The 22,673-nt window shown below is 32.5% G+C and overlaps 2 protein-coding genes across 4 annotated transcripts in view; one reads left to right on the plus strand and one right to left on the minus strand.

The window, feature by feature from the left end:
* Positions 1-120: 120 nt before the first annotated feature.
* Positions 121-3,456, plus strand: LOC149903331 (uncharacterized). 3 transcript variants are annotated; one of them, XM_090108588.1, is made up of 7 exons: positions 121-518; positions 827-974; positions 1,047-1,163; positions 1,290-1,403; positions 1,751-1,899; positions 2,097-2,274; positions 2,733-3,456. In XM_090108588.1, the coding sequence occupies exons 1-7, from the start codon at positions 432-434 to the stop codon at positions 2,900-2,902; spliced, it is 963 nt and encodes a 320-aa protein (XP_089964714.1). In that variant the 5' UTR covers positions 121-431; the 3' UTR covers positions 2,903-3,456. The 3 variants fall into 3 exon arrangements, with proteins under 3 accessions (XP_089964714.1, XP_089964713.1, XP_089964715.1); XM_090108587.1 differs by having other exon boundaries at positions 124-518; positions 1,047-1,169; XM_090108589.1 differs by lacking the exon at positions 121-518 and adding an exon at positions 589-759 and having other exon boundaries at positions 1,047-1,169.
* Positions 3,457-3,841: 385 nt separating this feature from the next.
* CenB1A (Centaurin beta 1A) overlaps positions 3,842-22,673 on the minus strand; it is a 32,146-nt gene continuing 13,314 nt past the window's right edge. Inside the window, exons 10-20 of the mRNA XM_090109020.1 lie at positions 22,373-22,479; positions 22,084-22,172; positions 21,896-21,990; positions 21,463-21,597; positions 12,014-12,084; positions 11,225-11,356; positions 10,534-10,691; positions 9,216-9,329; positions 8,833-8,939; positions 7,361-7,509; positions 3,842-6,574 (exon numbers count right to left, since the gene is read on the minus strand). Coding sequence (XP_089965146.1) covers positions 6,555-6,574; positions 7,361-7,509; positions 8,833-8,939; positions 9,216-9,329; positions 10,534-10,691; positions 11,225-11,356; positions 12,014-12,084; positions 21,463-21,597; positions 21,896-21,990; positions 22,084-22,172; positions 22,373-22,479 — 1,177 coding nt within the window. The 3' untranslated portion in view covers positions 3,842-6,554. The remainder of the gene's footprint in view (positions 6,575-7,360; positions 7,510-8,832; positions 8,940-9,215; positions 9,330-10,533; positions 10,692-11,224; positions 11,357-12,013; positions 12,085-21,462; positions 21,598-21,895; positions 21,991-22,083; positions 22,173-22,372; positions 22,480-22,673) is intronic.

Here is a 22,673-nt window from a genome sequence, read left to right on the forward strand (position 1 = left end):
TACATATATGCATTGAACTTCCTCGACTAAACAGTTAGGTATGTAGCTTATTCCTATTCATAAATAAATAAAGTATTAAAAGAAATACATAGCGTCTCTACTGCGTGTTATAAATATTAGATTTAAATGAATTTAACTTATGGCGTTGATTAACAAATTAGTTAGTAGATGGTAGGTACGTTTAAAATTGTAAGAGATTATCACGTAAACAAATGTCCGCAGTTTTACATCCACACAATTTGTTAATATTTTGAGGGTAGTTGAAAATATTTCATCAAAACATCTTGGGATACATTGTGAACAGTTGCTAGTCACATGACCGTATTTAGCTATAGGTGTTGCTATACAGCTTTACTATAAAATAGACGCACGCGTCTCGAAGTTTCTTTTTAATTGAAGTGACGCGTCGTAGACGATAGTGTTAAATAAAAATGGAACAAATAATAAAATTTAATTTGGAAGATATAGACGAGAATAAACCTATGTTTACCACGAGTGATACAAAAGCGACGACAACGGTAAGTGAATATTTTTTTATTTCAAAAAATAGCTATTTTCGGGTTCATTTTTTTATAAATAAATTAATATCAATATTATAATATTATGATTGATTGGTATAAACTTTGGTGTTAGTTCGATTAAGTTGAATCATCTAGCTATGCTTCAAAAATCCCGACACGTTCGTTACACGTGGCATTGCATTTTGCAAAGAATGTACCTACGCAGTTCTGTTACTAATCCAAATTATGTTGAATTTGCGTAAGTTTCAGGATGGAATTATACGTCTTTGTGCAAATATTATATTTACTTTCAATATTTACTTTAGGATAATTTTGGACCGGCTTTGGATACTGCGAATATGATGAAAACTGAAGACAGTCCATTTTCACCATTAGCTCCACCGTTTCAGAGTCGGGTTGGTAATGATTTGATTAACTTGATTGGTCAGCCGGAACCTAACGTGGGTGATACAGGTGCGTTAATAGCAGGCTATTAATTTATTACTAATATCGGTAGTTCAATATTAAATATAAATGAAATTTCAGCACCTCCGACATCGGAAATCGATGATTTGTTGTTAAATCATCGAACTTCTACAACAACCGGACGTTCAGATAGTTTGTATGACGACTTGGAGCAAGGACAACATAATTTTTTCATGGGTAATGGTAAGATATTATGATTAATTATTTTCAATTAAACAAGTGAAATACTTGTGCCTATAAATATCGGTATAACTCATATAAGTTATAATAATTTTGAAAATTGTAAGAAAATATTATTTTTAGGAGGAAATAGACCGGATTCAGGATCGTCGGCAAATTCTAATATATTTTCGGAAGGATCTGGAACCCCCGGCAGAAACGGCGAAATAGTTGACGTTTTTGATTTTCTTATAAAAAGTAAGTAAATTTCTTTAATATTATAATATTTAAATACTTTACACAAACCCTTGTGTTTTCTTATAACACATGATGTTACAAAATTAAATTATTTATGGATCCATCCATATTCATATTTTATTATGATAATGCATTCAACCGTCGCGTCGGAAGCTATAAGCGGTTGTAACACAAATAAAGCTTACTCGGTGTAATTAAACCGACAGGCTCTCTGGCATAACTTCACTGAAATAAATTCATTTTTATATTAACTATGTGTATAATTAAAAATAGCAATTGTTTATTTATTTTTTAATTTATTGTCCCAAAAGACAATGCTTTTCATTGTGGAATCTTTATTGGTGTAGGCTTGTCTTCAGCCAACTACTACGTGTCGATGCTGACCCGGGAGCAGCTGGCGGTGCTCCGATCCGTCCGTCCGGGCCTCCTCTACGAATTCTTGCTAGAAATCGCTAAAGTTAGAAGCGATAAGTTTCTACGACGCGCACTACCTAACGTAAATATTACTTTATTTAGTAGTAATTGCAATTTTTTGGCTAAAAGCATTTTCATTTTTCACACAAATAAACGTTGTTCCCGTAATAATATAAATAATGTACTTGATATAAAAGCGACATTTTTTGTTCTATTTCACAATAAACATAATATGGGTTATTATAAGTATAGTTATAATTAAAAACATTGTTAACACAGGAGTGTGCCTTCTGCAAGAACAATGGCGAGAACGAAGAGTACTATTCCTCGCACGTGCTGAAGGACTGGCGCGGGCGCGTGCTGTGCCCGGTGCTGCGCGCGTTCCGCTGTCCGCGCTGCGGCGCCACAGGCGATCGCGCGCACACCATCAAATACTGCCCAGAAAGCTCTGATGGCGGTAAGTCATTTATAAATAACGGCTTCGCTCGCTTTGTCTAAAATCTAATAAATTATATATGTACTAACTTCTTCTTGAATCACTTTATCTATTCATTATTCAATAAACCGCAACGTAGTTTTAAAGATTTAAGCATACATAATAATTATGTAGACATGTTTTTTACTATGTAGTGAAGTCTACAAGAGCACACCTGTATAAACTTATTAGTGTACACCACAGTGTACACTGTACAGCTAGTTTAGATGTACATCCCTGATATGCCCAGATTTGTGAAATAAAAACTTAAAAATTTTCCTATGTTCACAATATGACTTTCCATAATTGAGTAGAGAAGAATTCTCAAAACTCACTTTATTTAATAAATGTTGTGTTGTTTAAAAAGGCGTGTTTTTTTCAATATAATTAAATCTAAAAATAGGCTTTATTGGGAGAAATATTATTTTTTTTACTTGTAGGTATTGAAAGGTCAGGCCTCCTGTCCCGTCGTCGCATGCAGTCGGCCTCCCCGCTGACGCTGGGCGGCGGCAACCGCAACATGGGCGCACCTTCAACGCCCGTCACATCGCCTTCGCCAGCCTCTGCCAACCTCAACAACAACTGGTGGACCAACTTTGGCATGAATTAACGTGCCAATATATTGGAAAAGTAATACCTACGCATAGGTATATCTACGATATACTGAGTGAGGTATTAAGTAAATTTAAATTTAATCGGTGTAATTTTTTTCTTCCGATTCGAAGCAAACTGTTCACTTTACTACTTTACGTAGAAATGTAAACAAAGCAAACGGCCATTCCTTACTAATTCAAATGTTAGTATGCGGGTCATACTTTCTTTGAAGAAGTCGCAATGAGGCCGAATCGGAGTTAAAGTTAATTTAGTGGATTTTTCATTGGGCCTTTGAAATTTAAATATTCCATTTATATCCCCGTTTTAACATTATGCAATATGTATTTACTGTCTTATGTTCGTATATTAAATACAATCAAAATCATTGCAATCCAAAATTTCAATAAATTTATTCTCTAATAATTATATTAATTCGTATCGATAAGCCATCAAATTGTTTTAACCTTTCAAATTATAATTGATTATGTACCGGAATTATTGTACCAATGAAAATTCGAATTATAGCTATACTCCTGGTGTGGGTTTTACTTGGGTTTTAATAAACGTGTGAAAGCATTATACTAAGTTTGTTTTCTTTAAATATCCTTTAGTAAATTATTCATGCAGATCATATACCATTACCACAGACTAATAATAATATACTACGTATACAATTACTCGCTATTACTCGTATTGATACCACTTGATAGCATAGATTCCTTGAGCACTGGATAAGATAAATAAGAGATACTGATAGCAAAATAGTTGAAATTTACATTTGCAAATCAAATGATTTGTTTCAATCTTGGACAAGGCTATAAAGTTTTTTTTTAGTGCTTTCATAAAATGGATGGATGAACATTCTTTTGCAGAACGTACAGATGTCGAGTAGATTGATAGAATTTTTTTATCTTGGTTCAATATTGCCCTGGGATTCGGGAATAAAAAACATGCATTGAATTCGTAAACATTTAATAGCAATACAACTACAAATAAGTTCTACATCAACGATATAACAGAGTATTATATAATCTAGCGGTAGACATAATTATTAACAAATAATATTAACTTTGTCCTGTAAGTGCTGACTGGCAATGGCACTCGAGTTCTGGAGGTATCGTCCGATACAATAACGATTATTTAGAAATTTAACGGATTTATATCCAGATTTATTAACATATTATTAATTTGGTGACCTTGTTATTTTAATTAGGAATAAATCCCGTCTAAGTCTTATTAGTAAATAGAACATTTATAATAGTTTGGCTTACATAGCGGCTGTTTGTTTTAATAATATAAGTTAATAATAAGTTTCCTTTAACAATATATTGAAAAGTGAAAACAATGAACGTATTCAACAATATGTATGTTTGTTTTTCGCTACAAGTTCATAGTTTTAATAATATGTATATGCAATGCCGCATATGTAATATTAGAGTCGTTTTGTATCCAGAATAGGCCTTTATTAAATTGGCGCAATTTAATAGTCACTAATAGGCCTTGTATATTAGCAATTAGTGAATGAAATAATATTTAGCCCAATCAGGCAGTTTCGTTTCAAATCCACATCAGTCTTATAAAATAGTTGATATCGGTTTTCAAATGTAATATATAGTTTGCAGTAATTTTATATTTTAATAATAATTAAAAGCTTAGGCGACAAACAATGCATTAATAATAACACCAATATAGTAACTTAATGTTACAAAATTCATAATTTCCTTACATTACATAATATATAAATAATTTGGCCTAATTACCACAATTGAGATTCGATCGATTTAAATATCGTGTCGTTGTAAATGCGTATTGGAATGATTTCTGATGATTTACTATGGGAATGTTAAAAAATAAGTCACAGAAAATTATAATACATGATACAAAATTAAAATAAACTTACATACAAATTAGCAATAATGCATTTATCGATTATAATATAGAAAAAAAAACATTTAAACTGCAACAATGATTTATAAAACTACGTTCTATTCATGTAGTACAATTAATATCCTAAAAACAATATCCTCAATCCCTTGAAGGTATCACAGAATGTGTTTTAATTCACTGAGAATTTTATTGAAACAACAATACGCAATCAAATATAAATGAAACATTAATTTAATAACATATTAAGTCTCTTACGCGACCATCACAGTTTTTAAGGCCAAGGTCGTGTGACGAACGGTTTTCCAATAATTTCTTTGGTTATAAATTGAAAATCACAAAGTGCTATCAAATAACAACGAAAGCAAGGCAAATGGCATAGTATATAACGAATATTTTCAAACATTACAAGCCTCAAATTTAGTTAGGAACAATCTGACGAAGCGTGAAGACACCTGACTATATTTATAATACTTACAAATAAGAAATGGGTTATTTATCTGTGTGTCAAAACAGTTTTTTATCGAATGCAATTAAAAAAAAATTCTATGAATATTCATAGTAGTGTTAATAACTCTGTCCTTCTGTTTACCTACTTGATTTAACTGAACTCAGTACTTAAAAATAGCAATTTTTCAAGATTATAAAACCAAAGCATCAAAATATGTAATATTTTGGAAAAATTAAGGGGAGGAGGTGTGAGATAATATGACGTTTCTTATAACAAATCTGACTTTTTATAGAACGAGGCAATTGAAAATTTAACTTATTTTTTTGTTCCTTAATTCTCATATTGTATAAGTGCCACACGCTTCGTCAGGTGTCCAATCTTGCACCTGCACACAAATATAATACCTATATAGTCTAAAACAAGGACTATATTACTATCCATAATAAAACATTAAAAGTAAAGATTTCTTTTTCCTTAAACATCGATGTGTTTATACTTTTTCCTTTATACAATATTTGTATATTACAAATAAAAGTTCAAGTTAGCGCTCGTTGTAATGTACTTATCAATGTAAGAACAAATTTTAGTAATCAATTTTAAATTTTATATCGATTTTTATGTATTTTTTTATCTTACTGAACCACGAACTGCGAACATCTTAAAAATGATTAATCATGGTCTTCTTATTATTTTAAGCCATCCATATACATATAAGAGCGAACGTAATGGAAAAAGTATTCGAACCAATTTTTAGCGGCATCAGACATCTATTATGGAATTCCAGAAGTTTTGATTTCTTATAATATCAAATTCAAATGCACCAAAACTTGCGTTGTCTATAATACAATCTATCAATATTGGACCAAAAGTTGGCATCGGAGCTTTAATGTACCCTCTTCACAATCGAGAGCATTGGCCCAACAAATGATTGTCGATGATTGCCGCCATTATGGCGATTATGGAAACATCTATAATGACGGCCGATCATAGACATTCAGGTAATGCTTCTGGCCATTGTGAAGAAGGCCCATCAATCTATAATATAAAAATGAATCGCAAAATGTGTTGGTAAGCGCATAACTCGAGAACGGGTGGACCGATTTCGATAATTCTTTTTTTATTATATTCCTTGAAGTACCAGGAAAGTCTTATGTAGAGAAAACATAAATATGTACCACGGGCGAAGCCGGGGCGGACCGCTAGTTGCCAATACAAATGGCATGTCATCAAGTTATTGTGGCAAATGTTGGCGCCAACCTTGGAGCGATGCGTCCAACGTTTGTCAATCCTCGCACCACCAACGTTGCAGTCGACGCAATTGTTTCTCCAAACGTCATTCACTCGACTGTTCGCCTGTAAATAGAAGTTTATATGAAGAAAAACACATAATCCTTGTGAACAGATGGCCTAAGAAATAGTTGAAAGTTACCGTTTGTACTGAATTAACTGCTTTTTTTAAAGAGAGAGAAGAAAGTTTTCTAACATTGCTCGTGTTTGTAACGATTTGCATGTGAAGTGGGGAAACAGTTGGTGGTAAGTTCAGTTGCTTATTCTAACATAACAAAATCCTAAAAAAAAGAATGAAGACAATCCCGCCTCGAGATCGGATTATTTCATTTTTTTTTATGAATAGAAATACATTCTATATCGAGCTGGGATGCAAAATATAAAACAAAAATAAAATAACGTGTGAAAGCAAAATAAATTTTACTCTCAACATACCTAAAGAAGTTTCATTAAAAAAATAAAATGTATGCGTGTACTAGACTCTAGAGTACACACGTAAGAAGTGAAACTTCTTTATGACCTTATTTTTCAAAAAATAATTTATTATATGACACTTTACAGAAATACGTCGAATCACGCGTGGTAGGGATAAGAAAAAGATGGCGCGTAACGGAAAAATGTTACACTTAATTTTTAACGTGATAAAGTTTTTAAAATCGTTTTAGTCGGGTGACATGTTCAGAAACTAGTGTCACACCAAAACCTCACGAGCGCGTTCGCAGGTATAACGAGAGAGAGACGGACCGATCTCCCGTCTCATCTCGAGCGCTGCCACCAATCACGCAACCACGCTAAACATCTCGATCGTAAACCTACTTTACAAACAACCAATTTTTTTTATTACATACTGACCCTCGTTATTATTGTGTTTAGCGCGCACGAGCCGCTCGGGGTGCGAGTGCGCGAGCTGCGTGTAGTCGCGGAACACCTCGTTGTATGTGTCGTCGTTGGACGACATCTCGCTTTCGCGCATCTCCTCGTTTAGTTTCGTTAGACGCAACCTGTCACGCAAATACATTCAAACTCAAACATTTATTTATTCAATTCATTGAGGTATTATTATAGAGAGGACCAAGAAGCTTATATCTAATACACTGGAGATTGCACTATGACCATTTACTTGTAACAAGAAAATATGACATTGAATGACGCCTGTATGTTTTTCATCCCTTTCACACCTAACTTGGCAAGACACCACGAACAAAATCTGTGCGACAAGCGCGGCGGCGCGGGCCGGCCAGGGAGTCATACAATTTGCAAATATTCTGCCTATTATTACTTATAAATTAAAACCAATCAATTTAACAAATAAATATTGTTTATCTTATTAAAAAAATACGAATAAACTTATCAATTAAAACCAATCAATGTAAAAAAAATGGTTTGAGACGATTGACTCTAACTCGTGTTAGAAAAAGTGTAGCAGCGATGGCCTCTCTAGTACGTAGTACATAGTAACTCAATGATTCAATAAGACTTCTCCTAGAAGCACTTTTGAATCGTCATAACATAATATTTTAAAATTTACCAAATAAATGTATTACTAGCTTTCCGACAGCGGCTTCGCCCACGTAGTCAAAGAAAAAAACCGCACAGATCCCATTCCCGTGGCGTTTCTAGGATAAAACCTATCCTATGTCCTCCCTCAGGTCTCAAGCTATCTATTTACCAAATTTGAAGTAAATCCATGCAGTTATTTTGAGTATAGCCCGGAAACACATACAGACAAACAAACAAAAATTCCAAAAACTATATTTTTGGCTTCGGTATCTAATGTAGATCACGCCCCAAATATTTTTTTAAAAAATATTCAATGTATAGTTTTGACTTTATATCAGTTGGTCAATGTGGTGTTCGCTGAAAATCAGTGAACAATCTAAGTCATATCAATTTGTTTAGATTCTCATATCACTGAATGGACATTCCATTTTATACATGTATTTAATGATTGTTGTTTTCTTTCTTTCATTCTATAATTTAAAGACTTTGCTTCACCCGTTTGGTCTAAAACTCAACAAATTATACATATAATAAAACCCTTCCTCGAGAACCATTCTATCATCATTCATCTATTAAAAAATACCCATCAAAATCTGTTGCGTTATTTTAGAGATAGGACTGCGGAATGCGACTTTGTTCTATAGTTCTATACTATACAGGGTGTAATCGTTAAGTGTGCACAGGCGATTATTCCGTAACTATTAGTGATATCAAAAAACTTTAAACTGATATCGAAAGTACTTAACCTAATGAGTAAAATGGCCATAATAAATTTTTAAAAATAAAACGAGTAAAATAAATACTTTTTAAATATAAATACATACAACGTGACGATATCAGCATTCGCCTGTTCAACAGCTATGTCGAGCGGCGTCCGACCTTGCTTGTCCACTATAGATTGGTCCGCGCGGTATCGGAGTAACAGACACACCTGCAAACATTTATGAATTTTAGTATATATACATATAATACGCGATAGTTGCCAATGCTATTAATATGTATTATTTGATTATCTGTGAAATATTTTTAACGGATAGACTCAAAAACTATTATACGCCTAAAATCTATATGTGGTAAAATTATTTCAAACATAATAAAAAACATTCAATAACTTTTTTATCAATTATAAAGTTTTAAATGCAAAAATATTTTTTATCGAGTACAACCGCGTGCCTTCACTAGTATTTATAATATAATAATTTATCACCTGTCCAGTATGTCCAGCCTCTGTAGCGAGATGCAGCGGCGTCATACCGTCGTCATCTTGAGCGTTTATCTTGCTGCCGTTCAGCAGAAGGAACGAACACGCCATTACTGAACCCTGTTAAAATAGGAAATTAAAAAATGCATATAGAAATGAAAAGAAGTATCCCGTTTAATTAGAATTATTGAACTGAAGTTGTAATACATATGGTCTAAGAAAAAATCTGAAAAAATCCTGGACAGGATACTTAGTGTACTGTATCCTGTCCAGGATTTTTTCAGTCAACCCATCTTTAATAGATTTTTTAATAGACTACATTTATTATAAAATTGGTCTCATTCTATTATCACGCCGGTGCAGGTCGACCTATATTCGGATCTTAGACCAATATTAACTATCTCGGCTACGACAACATAAAAACAAAACAAGAGCTATAAAAGATCTAGAAACATAATATGATAAGTAGCAGTTTTTGAAATTAAGTAAAAAAAATGCCTCAGTCTTCCAAAAATATCGACACTCGTACTACAAAGAATATTATAAAAAAAGAATTAAAGAAATCGGTTCAGCCGTTCTCGAGCTTAGCGCTTAACACAATTGGCGATTCATTTTAATTATGGAGAAGATATCGTTTCATGAATTGCTTAATGCAAGCTATTGTACAATTGGGTTAACTCTAATCTTAGGTTTCTCTAACCGTTTCAAGTTTAACTAAAAATTATATAAAACTAGTCAAGTGACATACACTAAGAAAAATGCAGCGGCGCTCGTCGTCCTTGCGAGCTTTGTGTAACCCTCTCCTATAACGCGTTTCATTAAAGAAACGAATTTTCAATGGCAGCCAAAGCTCACACTGACATATTATGGTAGGGTCAGTAGAAAAGAAAATAAAAATAATTTAAATAGATATTATTTTATTAATTATTTCAAATTGTTTATGGACAAACTTTTTTGTTATGGTATTTGTGTATTTATATGAATTATCATATTTTCGTATACAGAATGCAACAAAATCCCCATAATACTTGAATGAGCCTATAAAACTGAACAACTTTTCCCAAAGAACATATTTTGTCAAATTCCAATAAAACATTATTTACTATCGCAAATACATAATTGTTATTGTAATTAAAATCAAATACATTTTAGTGATTTTACTTTTCCCTATTTTTTTTGCATGCCGTACGGCTGTGTGTAAGCGAGAGGGAATGATAAGCGTCGCCATTTAAGATTCGTTTCTTTAATGAAAATATGCGTTATACGTACCTCATAGTAATAGCCCCCAAATTTCAAACTGTAACTAGTACAATGGGGTACATACACTGAGCACAGCATTATGCAGCGGCGTGCGAGCCCGCCTTGCGAGCGCACTGGGCTCCGCGCCGGCCGCCAGCGCGCCGCGCATCACACACACGTTGTGTGCGCGCGCCGCTCGGTGCAGTACTGCCTCGGGGGACAGGCACGATATGTCCTCCGCGTCTGTGGGGTGATAATATTACATTAGGGTGCTTTTCCAGCAATAATTGTGCGAGGATGTGTAACTGATTATTATATTGGTTACAAAGGGAATCGTTTGTAACCAATATAATAATCAATCATATTGCTTCATTTGGTTTGAAGCGATACTATTCGTTATTTACAAACAGATTCCTGATTATTGCTTTTGCTGATTTTTTCAATCCTTGTTTAAAACTTATTCATCAAATGTGTTCTATTTGCCCGTCTTTTGATATTTTACAGAACATTTTTTTATATTATTGTATTATGGTTTATTAGACGGATAAATTATAACCAGTCATTGAAAAAATTAAACTTTACTGTTTAACAGTAAACACGTTATACCCTAAACAATTCAACTTGATCTTTTTGACAGATATATTTTTTTTAAAGTAACTGTGACGTAACTTTACAATTAATATCCATATGAAACTCATCTTAATAATATAGAATCATTTATTATTAAGAACAAAATCTAAATTACTGTATGTATTTGTATCCATTTAAACCCATACCTAGATCGTCATCCTCCCCTTCAGTGGAGTCATGGTCTGAAGGCAGGCTGAGGTCCACCGCTCGCTCTGTGGCGAGCTCCTTTCCGATCAGTAGCACTGGACTACCATCTGACTTACTCGAACTTTCTGATACTGAAAAAAATAAAGATTACACTGTTTGAAAACACCTTGTTTAAAATCTGCAATATTTGTTATGTGTATTTCGATTTTTTTTGCTAATATTAATATTCACAAAATAGTAACCAATCATTCAAGAATATTTGTAATTATAACTGCAAAGAGACAAGAGTTAAGATAAATCTACCATTCATTGCGTCTTGATTTTGATTTTGTAATAATGTAGGTATGTAATTTTTGTAATAAATATGTACATATGAATGAATTGTGAAATATTAATAACTAGCTTCCGCCCACGACTTTGTACGTGCATCCCCGTTTTTCCCCGTTCCCGCAAGAATTTCGGAAAATCCTTTCTTAGTGGATGCCTACGTCCTAACATCTACCTGCATGCCAAATTTTAGCCCGATATGTCCAGTGGTTCGGGCTGTGCGTTGATAGATCACTATATCAGTCACCTTTGAGTTTTATATATACAGATAATAATGTGAATGATGAATTGATTTTAATAAAATAAAATTAAGAAAGATATGACATGTAAAATGTATATCTAATCAATAATGTATCTTAACACCTTAATACCATGTTTACTTGCAAATAAACGATTTATTTATTTCATAACATTGTATATTTATAATTTTGTGTATAGAGAAAATGCATAATAAGACTTACCACTTGAGTTGCTATTTACATCGCTCTTTTCATCCTTTATCGTTTCTGGGACTGCGGGTGCTGGACGCAACCTGTAAATAAAAAAAATGTATGCGTGTACTAGAGTACACACGTAAGAAGTGAAACTTCTTTATGACCTTAAAAATGTCACGAGTATGGCGTAACGCAAAAATGTCACGCGTACGGCGTAACGCAAAAATGTCACGCGTACGGCGTAACGCAAAAATGTTACACTAAATTTTTGTCCAACCCCGATAAAGAAGTTTCACTTCAAAAATTTATTATTATTTCCATTACGACTAAAAAAAGACCATACTATTTTTAGTATTGTACATTTACTCATGAATCATGATTTAAAGAATAAGGGACGCAGTAATGTTTTATTTTTAAGAAAATAATTTTATTAATTATATTATTGATATGTACACTATTTAAACGACACTCGTCAGAATTTTTTATACTAATAAATTTTCTATTCTAACACACATAGGTACTTATTATCCAATCATGAAGTGTTTATTATATGCACCAACTGTTTAAAATATATTGTTTTATAAACCATATAAGGACACATTACCGCTACCCTGCGATCTCTTATATATTTTGAGGACAATCAGAACAATAGATGATAAAATACTTCAAGTAATCTTTGTTGAAGTGAAACTTCTTTATCGGGGTTGGAAAAAAATTTAGTGTAACATTTTGTCGTTACGCGTGACATTTTTCCGTTACGCACCATCTTTTTCTTATCCCTACCACGCGTGATTCGACGTATTTCTGTAAAGGTGCATATAGTAAATTATTTTTTGAAAAATAAGGTCATAAAGAAGTTTCACTTCTTACGTGTGTACACTAGTACACGCACACATTTTTTAAGGTGATTGCTACGATCTGTTCCCAGCCAATATCCCGCTAGATGGCGCTGAATTCTACATTTCTAGTTTATTTGAGTTTTTGCGTAATTGGAATAGTCATCAAACCTAGGAATAGTCATGGCGGTTACTGAATATTATATTTTATTGAAATATGTTATATCATTGCCTTAAAATCCACCCAATTCGGTAAAATTATGCGTTTTAACATCTGTCATTGCATACAGGGTCGTTTACACACACAGACGTATACAAAAATGATAAAGATTTAACTCTAGATGGCGTGAATGTAAAGCGCGTCACACACGGTGAAGATACTACCTATAATATTTTATCTAATCTAGTAATATTTTATATTACAGTATCTTAAGGTATCCGGTATCAGCGTTCTGACCATCATTTTTCTTTTTTCGCTGTAGAACCGCCATCCTGTTACAAATGACCCACAAAGGAGAATGACCACGGGTGGTATCGGTAAAATTTTAGTTGTGCCACGTATTCGTTATATTGTTAATTCCTATTTGTATTTATAATGATCATATGTATCAATATTAAGTCTTAATTAAACCGGATAAATTGAAATAATAGTAAAAGTAAAAGTTTTTCTTTTGAAACATGTATGACTACGTATGGAATCGGTAAAATACTAGTTGTGTCACGTGTTCGTGATATTGTTAATTCCTATTTGTATTTATAATGATCATATTTATCACTATTAAGTTGTAATTATACCGAATAAATAGAAATAAAAGTAAAAGTTTTGTTTTGACACATACCTATATCTATCTCTCTTGCAAACGTCATATGTCATAGTTTCTATTTGAAATGTCAAATGAATGTGTTCGACGCATTGTTCGATGTTATTTTGAAATAATGTTTAAATTACGATTTACTTTTCACATTTGTCTTGTAAATTAAAATATTACCTATGTAATAAATGTAAAACTTAACGTTCATCGTTAGTTTAAACTCGATTAAGTAGTTTTTTGAAGTGTTGAATAAAACTGTTGTTTTATTTTTATTGTCGCGAACTGCGGCTTATTTACATAAAAACTTTAATCATATCTAAAAGTACTAACATCAAGCTTTAAATTGAGCTATATTTCATCTTGACACAATAAGTTTGATTGCGATACCAAGTGCCATAGTCACTTGGGCAATCTCCTGTGGTTTTCATTTTTCTGTATGGGTAGACAAAACTTCAAAACGCCACCTGCTACGGTTTATATTATTATGAACGATTAGCTTTCCGCCCGCATTTTCAAAAAAAAACCCGTATAGTTCCCGTTCCCGTGGGGTTTCCGGGATAAAACCTATTCAATGTGTCCAAGTTACGTTCTATATGTGTGCTAAATTTCATTGTAATCGGTTCAGTAGTATTTGCGTGAAACACACACATACACATCCTCACAAACTTTCACATTAGTAGGAAGTAGGATTGTTATAAAAATAAAAGTTATATTTGTTGGCGTAAACTATTTTATTGTAATTTTGGGAAATAAATAATGTCAAAATTGATTACCTACAATAAAACGCAGTTTTATTTTATTACCTACATTACACTATTGTTTTTTTTTTATCAAAACATGTATTTGAAGTAGCAAATATGATATTATGCTGATCCAAGCATTTTCACTCAAAACTAATATCACTAATGATTTGTAAAAGTAAATTATTTCAATATACATTTCATAACCAACAAGTAAGAATAATTATTCATACAACAAATCAAAAACACTATTTACTATGGAAAAAAAACCAGGAAGGTGAAAAACATATTTACAATTTCGATGCACTCGACTTTTAGTAAAATAATAGGTAAAAATATTATTATGGTTTTGATCACAGACATATCTGTGGTTTTGATTTTAGCTACTAGTATCAGAAAGCTGCGTGTTCAATGCACGTCGGGGTCCCACAACTGTGGAGGAAGGAAGGTAGAATACCTCCATCGAATAAGTGAAGTTTTTCGACATACTCGATTTGCCGGCCGGCCTCAATGAAGATTGTCCGAAAGTTGTATATGTGCTCTGTAACGAAAAAATTTCGCTAGCGCGATTCAGAGTGAGGTGTCGTACAATATACCTAATGAAGTTTTTCATCTTTTTATTTTACTGCAAATACAAAATAAAAATTAAACAATGGTAATGTAAATTCTAAACAAACTACTACCAAAATACAATTAGAACAAAAATCATTTGACTGGTTGATTTCACCCAGAGGCCAGAGGCGGCTCGTGACAAAATTGTATGGGTGTTCACTTGAAATAAAACAACGAAAATACAATAGCGTAGCAGGATAATTTATTACAAAAAAAAATGAGCACCACATTTTATAAATGTCTATAACACTAAAAATTACAAAGTACAGGCTATTTCAAAACGAATTCAATGACTAGGTATCAATAATTAGTAAATCACCGAATTTGCATTCGCGAGCGTAGGTATCCATAGTGTTTGTCACTGACGGTCACTGACCTCTATAACTTATAGTTATAGAGGTCAGTGGTGTTTGTTGTGTAAACATGTATGTATTTGAGTAGTTAGTAGCATATTATATTCTGAATTTCTGATCCATGCCTATTCACTCAAAACTAATAACACTAATGATTTGTAACAGTAAATTATTTCAATAGGTAGGTATTTGAACATTTCCCAACAAGACGTAAGAATAATTATTCGTAGGTATACAAGATACAATAACAAATCTAATACACTATTTATTATTTTATTATTTACTAGCGGTCCGCCCCGGCTTCGCCCGTGGTACATGTTTACGTTTTCTCTCCATAAGAAGTAATAGCTAGAGAGCTAGCGCAAAGCTACCTGTATGTATTTGACCAGACCTGGATTTTTGTGTGTTGATTCCCCTATACCTACTATACATGAGATGAGGAGTCACTAAGCCCAGAGTGGTGGACGGGGCGCGCGTTTAGGTAAGACAGGTGGAAATTTTTGGCGAACTTTGAAACCATTTGACCACGTCTGCCATTTTGATATTTGAAAATAGATTATTATTACTATCGGAAAATAACAATGGCAGACCATTATCACGCGGATAACATTCTGGCAGACACTTATGAAAGTGCTGAAAAAAATACAATTTTGAAAGTATTTGACCAGATCTGCCATTCATATATTTTATTTATTAGGTCTTAAAAACTTATTTTCGAAACGGCAGACATTTTCATTGCGTACAGACTTCAGCAGACAACAAAACTTTACAGACTTCAGCAGTCAACAAGACATAGCTTCTACATGGTCAGATGTATATATGTATTACGTTCCCTGACCTTACATCAATGATTTACTTTATTAATGTTTTTATGGTCATTTACATTTAATTTTGAAAACTATGGAATAAAATTTATAAATTTGATGATACAAAACTAAATATACATTTGTAAAGAATCTCAAATATAAAGTTGTGTTGCAAATAACAAATCATCATTTAAATATTTAGTTTATTTCTTTATTTAAGAAACAATTAACAATTACAAAACAACATAAAAAAACACGCATGCATTTATTGAAATGTTCATTCATCATCACTATCGTATGGCGTTGTGTGACTCGTCTTCATAATCCATTGAATCGGATTCTGTAAAAGTAAAACGTAAATTATATAATAAAAGAAATGAGTCATTATAAACTTACCTAGTAAGGCAATGCCTTTGATGTCGCACGATGCCGCCGCGCCGCGGCCGCCAGTGTAGGTACTTCTGCTGCTACATGAAAATATGCTAGGGTTGCAACAAATGGGAAATAAAACAATTGTGATTATTACTATTATGATGTAATCATTTATTCATATTATGTACATTCAAAACAATTGCTATTATTAAATCTGATGTAATTATTTTTTCATAAATATATAATTATTATTAATTACATAATATATTGCACTGTGAAATATTTACGTATCACTTTATTTTTGATGTTCTTAATTGTCTTTTATAAAATTTAAGTGACGCATTCGCATTGGGATCAACAATCCGATAAGAAAAGAATGGAGACAACATATACATAGCTTTGATTTCAATTCTACAGATACAAAATATACAATCTATCTAAAATGATACAACGGATGTTTCCTGCGTTTTCTCGTCAAAATACCGAAACAACGTAATTATTGTATAGTAGTTGGGCGTGAAAGTAAAAAAACAAATGAAAAGTGTTTTCCATATGATTATTTATTAAATTTACGCGATTAAGAATAATTTCAACGATACAATTTAGTAACCGAGAATTCAGAGGATTAAAGAAAATACCTGCCTGATCATTTTATCAAACTCTAAAAGAATTATGGTTATTTCGCATCACTCGGTTTATTAGTTTGGTAATAATTATTAAAGGTAGTTACAACCCTAGCCATTGAGTCGAACGGTAGGCAACACAATATCGACTTTGTGCGGGTACATATGGTACATTTCTTCTTGCTGTGAAGCGTAATTATTATTATTAAGATTTTTTAGGCTATTTTGAATCAGCTGTTCTAATTTAATTCTAGAAATTTATTAAAACGTGATTTTTTTAAAAGTATATTATGAGTTTATAAATACCTCAACCAATAGTTATTGTGTCCTATCCTCATTTCTTTATATCTTGGTAGTTAACTAAAGTGTTAAATTTACATAACCTCAACAACAACATTTACACTGCCACTGCACTAAAACTAAACTAACTAGCTCTCTAGCTATAAGAACCATCCTCGTACTTCAAGGGATATAATAAAAAAAGAATTATCGAAATCGGTTCAGCCGTTCTCGAGTTATGCGCTTACCAACACATTTTGCGATTCATTTTTATATATAAGACTAGCGGTCCGCCCCGGCTTCGCCCGTGGTACATGTTTACGTTTTCTCTACATAAGAACCATCCTCGTACTTCAAGGAATATAATAAAAAAAGAATTATCGAAATCGGTTCAGCCGTTCTCGAGTTATGCGCTTACCAACACATTTTGCGATTCATTTTTATATATAAGACTAGCGGTCCGCCCCGGCTTCGCCCGTGGTACATAATATTTACGTTTTCTCTACATAAAAACCATCCTCGTACTTCAAGGAATATAATAAAAAAAGAATGATCGAAATCGGTTCAGCCGTTCTCGAGTTATGCGCTTACCAACACATTTTGCGATTCATTTTTATATATAAGAAGATAAGATTATGTGAAAATAACCAGGAAGGTGAAAAACATATTTACGAAAACATAGTAACATAATATGGCTGTCGCTACAATAATTATATTTCAATTTTATCTTTTTATACCTAGTAGAACTGGCCGACGAATAAAAAAAATCATATTAGAATAAATACAATAAATTACGAAACAAAAAAAGGATTGTAACTGAATTAGGTATGTTTGTTTCTGGGCGCACCGTTTTCGACGACGCGACGCGCGACGTAAGCGTATAGGTATAGGTACCTACTTTGCTAAAACAAACTAATAAAATTGTGTGTCTGTCTGAAAATTCGGAAAAGCATATTTTGCAAGTTTGTAATTACTTTGATAGTTTACCGATTTATAATAATTGTAATTGTAATTGTATAATATATAATTTGCAATGTGGTGAAATTTCATAAAAATCACGGGCCAATTTTTTGTTTTGAATCCCACCGAAAATATAATTGCGTTATTAGAATAATTAATTACTATACCTACCCACGATCAATTATTACAATATAGTCTCAAATGCATACTAGAGAAATATTGCAATTTGATTCAATTAAAATGCATAGCATACAAAAATAAATTCACAACACAAGAAATTCCGCGCGCAAATCATAGCGCGTGTCAATGAAATCAAGAATGTTTTATATCAAGCCGACGCGGACGACGACGCGACGCCGAACAAAAGTACCTACGACGGACGACCACGCTTCGAGTTGCCAAACAACATGAGTAATAAATTGTTTACAAAAAAAACAAGTTTTCCATTTTTCTGTATGAGTAGACAGAACTTCAAAACGCCACCTGCTACGGTTTATATTATGAACGATTGTTATAAAAATAAAAGTTATATTTGTTGGTGTAAACTATTTTATTGATCAATAATTTTGGAATTTAAAATTGTCAACATTGATTACAATAAAACGCAGTTTTATTTTATTACACTATTGTTTTTTTTATCAAAACATGTATTTGAAGTACCATATAATATTATGCTGATCCAAGCATTTTCACTCAAAACTAATATCACTAATGATTTGTAAAAGTAAATTATTTCAATATACATTTCATAACCAACATGTAAGAATAATTATTATTATTCCTACCTACAACAACAAACCTAAAACACTATTTACTATGGGAAAATAACCAGGAAGGTGAAAAACATATTATTATTTACGATTTCGACGCACTCGACTTTTAGTAAAATATAGTAGGTAAACATAATATTATGGTTTTGATTTTTGCTACTAGTATAAGAAAACTGCGTGTTCAAACTACTTGTTTGTCTGTCTGAAAATTCGGAAGTACTTTGGTAGTTTACCGATTTATAATAATATTGTATATATCGTTGTTTAAAAAATATTCAAACACAATAAAATATGATATACCTACTGATTTATCACTGGTTTCAGTGATGAACTGATGAGTCAATTATAGCCACTATACTTTCGTCATACGTGTGTATGATTGATGTGATTTGCAACGTGGTGATATTTCAGAAAAATCACGGGTCAAATTGTCCCACCGAAAATATAACTGCGTTATAAGAATAACTATACCTACGATAAATTATACATAATACAATATAGTCTCAAATGCATACTAGTGAAATATTTTATTTGAATCAATAAAATAAAAAAAAAATAAAAAATAATAATAATACAAAAATAAATTCACAACACAAGAAAATCCGCGCGCAAATCATAGCGCGTGACAATGAAATCAAGAACTTTCGAGCCGACGCGGACGACGAAGGAGCCTAACAAAAGTACCTACAATCATAGGCGGCTCGTGACAAAATTGTATGGCCGTGTTCACTTGAAATAAAACAACGAAAATAGGTACCTACAATAGCGTTAGCAGTACAAAAAAAATGAGCACCACATTATAAATGTCTATTTATACACTAAAAATTATAGAGTATTTCAAAACGAATTCAATTATTATTTAGCAATAATTAGAAAATCCCCGAATTTGCATTCGTGATCGTATTCATAGTGTTTGTCTACACTAATATTATAAAGATAATAAAGAGGAAAACTTTGTTTGTTTGTTTGATTGTAATGAATAGGCTCATAAACTACTGGACATTTTACCAATGTTTGCAAGTTTGTGATTACTTTGATAGTTTACCGATTTATAATAATTGTATACTTATAGTCTTATATCATTGTTTAAAAATATTCAAACACAATATGATATAGGTACTGATTTATCACTGGTTTCAGTGATGAACTGATGAGTCAATGTTAGCCACAATACTAATCACTTTCGTCATACATGTGTATGAACTATGATTGATGTGATTTGCAATGTGGTGAAATTTCATAAAAATCACGGGCCAATTTTTTGTTTTGAATCCCACCGAAAATACATATATTACTAATTGCGTTATTAGAATAATTAATTACTATACCCACGATCAATTATTACAATTTACAATATAGTCTCAAATGCATACTAGAGAAACATTGCAATTTGAATCAATTAAAATGCATAGCATACAAAAATAAATTCACAACACAAGAAATTCCGCGCGCAAATCATAGCGCGTGTCAATGAAATCAAGAATGTAATTTTATATCAAGCCGACGAGCGACGACGCCGAACTAAAGTACCTACAGTACCATTTACCTTCAGTGTACAATACAGTTTACAGACCTACGACGGACGAACAATAATGAGTAATAAATAAAAAAAAACATAGTTTCTAAGGTCATTAGTTTTATTTTATTTTATTGTTATTTTCTTTGAACGATTGGAAATGAAATTACTCAATTTTTACACAGAACTTTGATTTATTAGAATTATGCTCATTATGCATAAGATAACGAACGCGAATGCACGACATCTAGCGCGTCAATGTCTAAACATCGCCTTTCGTTTAGACATTGACGCGCTAGATCTGTAATAAGTATATAGTCTATGCGCTAGATGTCGTGCTTTATGTCGTGTTTCGCTTGGCAAAAGTCACGCACACTACTGTAGAAGTGTCAAATTTTTCCGGTATTTTACTGTTGTTTTTCTAAGTAAATATTGTAAATTATTGATTAAAAAGGTCGAACGCGCACACATTTCATTATAGAGAAGTGATAAAATGATTAGTTTTAAAGAAATAGTGTCTGTGTTAAGTGTTTAGAGGTAATCAAAAATGTATGGAGGGACGGTCGGAACATCAACCTTAACGTGATAACGTTTTTAAAATCGTTATAGTCGGGTGACATGTTCAGAAACTTGTGTCACACCAAAACCTCACGAGCGCGATCGCAGGTATAACGAGAGAGAGACGGACCGATCTCCCGTCTCATCTCGAGCGCTGCCACCAATAAGACGTTATCACGTAAACATCTCGATCATAAACCTACTTTACAAACAACCAATTTTTTATGTAAATGGTTTACCTTCGTCTGGGCCGCCTGACGGACCACCGGCGGCCGCTCTGCAGCGGGCCCGGTTTCGCGTCGCACGAGTTCACGATGTTGCGCACAAATGATAGGTTCACGTATTTCGCGCGAATCCATTGTTCTCGCACGGACCTGTCAATTCAATTACTTATTATTTGTGTGTTAAAGAAAAACAAGATTATTATCAACGTTATAGTTAGTAGATTACATATTATATTACTTTTTACACTTACATATTTAACTTCTCTCCAAGCCGAAGTAAGAATAGTTTTTATGTGCATACTAATAATAAGTTATAATTTTGTGATCGTATTATTTTGTTTAAAAAATATAATTCATTCATTTAGTAAAAGCAATAAACTTGGAGCTTGGAGATAGAACATATTATAAGATTTATTGTTAAGTATAAAAATAAAATTTTATCACTTACGTTTCACAGTCTGGAGTAGCTCTGACGATGGTAGATCCTTCGGTATTAGCTTCGTAAATAAAATTCACAAGCTTGTTGCCCAGTTCCGCCATTACCTGCAAAATAAATATTAAATAATTTGTAAAACTATTATAATTAATTAGTAAATGTGTTATCAGTTTTTCGTATACAAAATAAATTATGAATACCTTTATAATATCTGGTTCCCAGTCATCCAAAGTGAGTGAACGCACTTTACTAACGTGCACACCGAGAGAACGGTGTATTCCGGAACATTCTAAAAAATATTTTAATCGTGTTTAATAACTGGTATTTTATTGTTTGCAATAATTTTTTTCAAAAAAACTTTATGATAAATTTTGAGAAAAAAAAATCAATAATACATATTTGAAATACTTTTACATTATTTTAAAATACAGCTTAGAAATAAAAGAGAAATGTATTTTTACATTATTTTGTACCTAAGTATTAACATACCAATGCAAAGTGTGATTCCAAGATTAATGCTCGCCCATCGCGGGTTCGGACTGCCGCAGTCACAACAGTAGTTGTTACCCGGTATACTGAGCAATTGTTCCCATATTCTGCAATTGTATCAAACACTTTAATAAAATAAACATCTTTCACTTATAACTAAAGTATGTGAGAATAAAATATGTTGTAGCAACAATTTTGTAAGCATGTTTTGTTGAAGCTTCGTTCGGTTAGGTTCGAAAAGAAATTCGTTTGTTGCGCAAAAGTACTGCACGACATACGCATTTATTTGCGAATTAGCGCC

This window comes from Colias eurytheme, chromosome 13 (genome assembly GCF_061535395.1).
Source record: "Colias eurytheme isolate Ceu_HAF_F1 chromosome 13, ilColEury1 Martin Lab GWU primary, whole genome shotgun sequence".
NCBI lineage: Eukaryota > Metazoa > Arthropoda > Insecta > Lepidoptera > Pieridae > Colias > Colias eurytheme.

Coding starts and splice junctions, on each gene's coding strand:
- LOC149903331 (XM_090108587.1), top strand. CDS start 432: ATGGAACAAATAATAAAATTTAATTTGGAAGATATAGACGAGAATAAA. Junction 519..826: donor ATACAAAAGCGACGACAACG/GTAAGTGAATAT, acceptor TATTTACTTTAG/GATAATTTTGGACCGGCTTT. Junction 2,275..2,732: donor CCCAGAAAGCTCTGATGGCG/GTAAGTCATTTA, acceptor TTTTACTTGTAG/GTATTGAAAGGTCAGGCCTC.